Source organism: Gekko japonicus, unplaced genomic scaffold (genome assembly GCF_001447785.1).
Source record: "Gekko japonicus isolate JY-2015 unplaced genomic scaffold, Gekko_japonicus_V1.1 scaffold1967, whole genome shotgun sequence".
Classification (NCBI taxonomy): domain Eukaryota; kingdom Metazoa; phylum Chordata; class Lepidosauria; order Squamata; family Gekkonidae; genus Gekko; species Gekko japonicus.
Genome location: NW_015175421.1, coordinates 131,374 through 136,450, shown reverse-complemented (window position 1 = coordinate 136,450; position 5,077 = coordinate 131,374). Strand labels below are relative to the sequence as shown.

At 49.0% G+C, this 5,077-nt stretch overlaps 1 protein-coding gene across 1 annotated transcript; it reads left to right on the top strand.

The window, feature by feature from the left end:
* Positions 1-1,236: 1,236 nt before the first annotated feature.
* LOC107122666 (zinc finger protein 22-like) lies at positions 1,237-1,915 on the top strand. Its single transcript, XM_015425791.1, has one exon. It carries the CDS (start codon positions 1,319-1,321, stop codon positions 1,913-1,915), a length of 597 nt encoding a protein of 198 aa, XP_015281277.1. The 5' UTR covers positions 1,237-1,318.
* Positions 1,916-5,077: the final 3,162 nt, after the last annotated feature.

Here is a 5,077-nt window from a genome sequence, read left to right as displayed (position 1 = left end):
TGTAGTGCTTAAGAGCAGCTGACTCCAATCCGGAGAACTGGGTTTGATTTCCCAGTCCTCCACATGAAGCCAGCAGGGTGACCTTGAGTCAGTCACAGCTCTCTCAGAGCATTCTCAGCCCCACTTACCTTACAGGGTGTCTAGGGTGTCTACGGTTGCCAAGTCTGGCAAACTTACCGGCGGGGGAGGCTCCGACGAGGCTCCGATGAGCACCGGAAGTGACGTGTGACGTTGCTGACGTTATCTTACCGGCGGGGGAGGCTCCATTCTGACTGGGAGCCAGCTGTGTGCGTGTATGGTCCCCCCCCCGACGAGCTCAGCCACGCCCCCAATGTCAGCAACGTGGCTGCGTCACCTCTTGGGAACACTTGGGAACACACTCAGGGGAAAAGCCTTACCGGTGTGGGGACTGCTCCAAGGCCTTCACCCTGCGACAACCTGCGACAGCACCAGCGCATGCACACCGGGGAGCGCCCCTATGCTTGTGACTGCTGTGGCAAGCGCTTCTCCTGGAGTTCCAACCTGGTGACGCAGCTTTGGGGGGCGGAGTTCTCCCCGGGGCCCGATTCCGCCGTGGCGGAAATCGGGCCTCCAAAGTGGGGGTTTCCCCGCCCCCTGCCCCCATTTGGCAACCCTAAGGGTGTCTGTTGTGGGGAGAGGAAGGGAAAGTGATTGTTAGCTGTTCCATGACTCCTTTGCATAGTGAAGGGCGAGGTATAAAACCAACTTTTCTTATTCTTCTAAAGAGGAAGAATTTCCTTAAACAGTGAGGGACCTACTCATAGTCTCTATTCTGACAGTTTGATCATCTCAGATCTGCGGTGAATTTCAATATTTATGTTTGAGTAAGCCTTGAAGTTGAGACCGGCTCACAAAATATTTTACAAGCTGACATGCCCACACATACCAGTCTTTGTGGCACATTGATGGCTACAAATAAGTGGTTGATTGGGTGCAGTTTTCTTTCCGTTGGTGAAAGTATCTCTGCCTGGCTGCCAGAAGATACTTCCTGTTTGTCAAAGGTTGCCAGATGGCTGTGTACAAACCTATTCTACTGTAACTCTAGAGATGAGTGAACCCTCCGCATTTGTGTGAGTAATTTACATGTCCTGTCCCTAATTTGCATGACCTGTTACTGCTTCCTCAGTTGAGATATGCTGTTAATATTGTCTGAACAGATAACAGGAAGAAATGTGAGGAGGAACCCACCGTTGCCCAAAAGATGTTGCCACAAGGTGAACCTGAAGGGAATAAGCCACAGAGCCACGTTTTGGAACTGAGCCATGGTAGGCTGGGAGTTAGAGACCCCTCACTGACTATGCCCATGAAACCCGTCCCCATACTCACCAACAAAGGCCAGAAACCATACAAGTGTATGGAGTGCGGGAAAGGGTTTGGCCAGAGTTCGCACCTGATGCGCCACTTGGGAACACACTCAGGGGAAAAGCCTTACCGGTGTGGGGACTGCCCCAAGGCCTTCACACAGCTCTCCAACCTGCGACAGCACCAGCGCATGCACACCGGGGAGCGCCCCTATGCTTGTGACTGCTGTGGCAAGCGCTTCTCCTGGAGTTCCAACCTGGCTCAGCACCGACGCCTCCATACTGGCCAGAAGCCTTATGCTTGCATCCAGTGCAGCAAGCATTTTTGCGAAAGTGCCCGGCTCCTGGAGCATCAGCGCACCCACACAGGTGAACGTCCCTACACCTGCCCACAGTGTCGCAAACGTTTCAGCCGTAGCTCCCATCTTGCCCGCCACCAACGCCTCCATGCTGCTGCCACTGGAGTGGAGGAAGAGGAGGAGGACCGGCAGCTTTATCCTCGGACAACCCTGCCCACTGTCACTAGACTCTCTGGTCCATTTCAAGGAATGTACAGCCAGGGTGCATCTGTGGGTATACAGGAAGCACCCTAATCATCACCATGACCATGCCATGTGTGAGAGAAATCTGCCTTATGTTCTGCTGCTGCACATGGTGCCAGGAATAGACCACAGGAAAAGCTGTGGGTAGACCCTAGCAATTGCTACTCCTCAGATAATCAGTAGAAGAAATTCCTCTCATTGTAGCGAATACTATGGCATGTGCTCTGGCCAAGGCTGGTCCAGCCGAGAAGCCAGCTAGGCAACTGCCTGGATGCCTGAAGCTCAGTGGCTCCTGCCACAGTTATGGTACATGTTTTAAGGAGTGCCACTTAGACTGTGAGTGTGTGGAGGCGAAGAGAACAGTAAATTTTAATTTGTGTAGGGCAGCAAAAAAAACAAACAAACAAGTCCCCCAGCTTCCTGGTCTCCGTCTCACTGTCCAGGGGGACCAGTGTGGTAATGCAGTATGGACTGTGTCTCTGAGAATCTAAAGTCTAGTTCTTGCTGGAGTGGTAAACTTGTGTCTTGGATGTAGAATCATAGAGTTGGAAGGGGCCATACAGGATCAATGCAGGATCAGCCTAAAGCAACCCTGACAAGTGTTCGTCCAGCTGCTGCTTGAAGACTGCCAGTGAGGGGGAGCTCCCCACCTCCCTAGGCAGCTGATTCCACTGCTGAACTACTCTTACTGTAAAAAAAAAAATCCTAATATCCAGCCGGTACCTTTCCACCCATACTTTAAACAAATTATTGCAAGTCCTCTCCTCTGCTGTCAACAGCCTTTCAGATACTTTAAGAGAGCACTTCAGATGGCAAGTGAGGCTCCCTTTACAAAAGATCCTCCAGATAATAATGTCTCCTTGTGTAGGAAACAAGTGTGTGTGTGTGTGGGGGGGGGCAGCTAGGCTATAACCATTTTCACTGACAGTTGAGTTTAATATGTGGAAGATATGGGGGAGGATTGAGTAATGTGGGTCTACACATGAAGTCTCAAGTGGTACAGCCCAGACACAGGTTTACTTCTCTCAGTGAGGATCAAACTATACAGGATGCTGGAGTGCCATGACTGGAACACTAGACATGTTAATAGGCCATATCCTACCATTCTGCTTAGCGAAGTTGGAAGCCTTCCTCCAGCGTATAGAGCCTTCATCTAACTTAACTGGTTCTTCCTCCACAGGAAGGGAGCCAGTTTGGTGTAGTGGTTGAGAGTGGCATATTCTAATCTGTAGAACCGGGTTTGATTCCCCACTTCTCCACATGCAGCCAGATGGGTGATCTTGGGTCAGTCACAGTTCTCTCAGAGCTGTTCTCTCAAGAGCAGTTCTCTCAGAGCTCTCTCAGCCCCACCTGCCTCACAGGGTGTCTGTTGTGGGGAGAGGAAGGGAAGGTGATTGTAAGACACTCTGAGACTCGTGAGTGAAGGGCAGGGTATAAATCCACCCCCCCTCCTCTTCTTCCTCTTTCTCTTCCTCCTCCTCCAATTTTGCTTAGTGGAGTGATAGGATTCAGTCCACTGAATCCTAAAAAGCAGGTCTGTTTCTTCTATTGAAATTAGTTCCCTTGGTCAGCTTTAAGATCTTATAGAGAAGACCGAATTGCACAGTGTGTACTGACCTTTCCCCCCCTTTCTGTTGGGCCTTAAAGTAACCTGGGTCAGGGAATGGGGAGTCATTTTTAATCAGAGAAAGGGGAGGACATTGGATGGGCTGCCAGTTGTTAGCACCATGTGTAGTCTGACTCGGAGAACTAGGCCGCTGGTGAGAGACGTGTTAAGTCTAAATACTTAGAAGGATCTATTTCAGCTCAGCTCTTCGATACTGTACAAGAATGTACAAGACCATAAGATGAGCCCCACTGGATAAGACCAGCGATCCATTCAGTCCAGCGTCCTGTCTCACCCAGTGGCCAGCCAGTTATCGGAAAGCCAACAACTGGGCACAGAGGCTGAGGTCTTCCTTGATGTTGCCACTGGTATTCAGAGGTTTACTGCCTCTAAGTGTGGAGTCAGACTGCATACAGAAAGAATTCTGACAGCAAGATTTTCTGCTGCATTGCAAGCTTAGCCCATGCTCAGCATTGTGGTTTGCGTTACAAGGTTACACAGCAAGAAGCTAAATTGCAGGCCCTGACCGGAATAGGCCAGGCAACCCCTATCTCATCAGATCTCAGCAGCGAAGCAGGGCCGGCCCTGGCAAGTACTTGGAAGTGCGACCTCCAAGGAATACCAGAGGTGGGACGCAGAGGCAAGGCTGATCAAGCCTCCTCTCTGAAAAATGTCCAAGCCCCCAGTAGGGGTCGCCAGAAGACAACCATGACTTCCAGGCAAGCAGACAAAAACACACACACAAAATGAATATTAAAAACCCTTCTCTTAAAAGAAGTTGAATTCCAGATGAGCTCCCTTTCTTTTGGGCAGTGTACCATTATATATATAACTGCTTTGAGCACTGTATTGGTCAATGTTCGATCCATTACCCAATGCATGTCCTGCTCTGGGAGAACTTCATTTTTTTTTTTTTTTACCACCCTGAAAATCTGCGTGACTGGTATTTACTTTTTTTTAAATAATCAGCTTGGAGAAACAAATCTATTCATAGATCAGGTAAACAGTCCCTGGTACTTACTCCATGGCACATTTGTGTGTGCCCTTATAAGAGAACACTTACATGGCTGTGGCATTAAACCTAATTGTGCACTGTAAGTATGGCCTGTAGTAGTCTATGCCCATGCAGCTACATGTGACAGATGGTAGACATTGCAAGGGTCTTGTTAATTCTACAAGTAGACCATTATGGAGAAGGGAAAGAATTAAAATGAAAAAAATTCCAAGTTCTTCCTTCCCTGGGGGTCTCACAACAGGAATGTTGCTCTAAGCATTTGTATCTATCCAAGTAGGATTCTTAAGCACAGCCAACACGTTGACTTTGAGATCATTAATAAGAGTTAGCGTCTCCCCTCCCGCCATTTTCTCACAGAAGCCCTGTTTTTGACATGGCAAACTGCTCATCTCAAATCACAGGATGTGCACACCTTGATCGGTGTAGGGTTCAGTTTGCAGGTTGGTGCTGGGGGATGACATCATCACCCAGCATCCATTTTGAAATTAAACACCATCCAAAGTCGTGAAGTTTGCATATCATGTATATATTCCAAATTTTCCACCAAACAAATCACAAAGTTTGCATCTCTTGGTCAGGAAAAGACAGATCC

What these genes read in the sequence shown, in the direction of transcription:
- LOC107122666 (XM_015425791.1), top strand. Translation starts at nt 1,319, where the DNA reads ATGCCCATGAAACCCGTCCCCATACTCACCAACAAAGGCCAGAAACCA.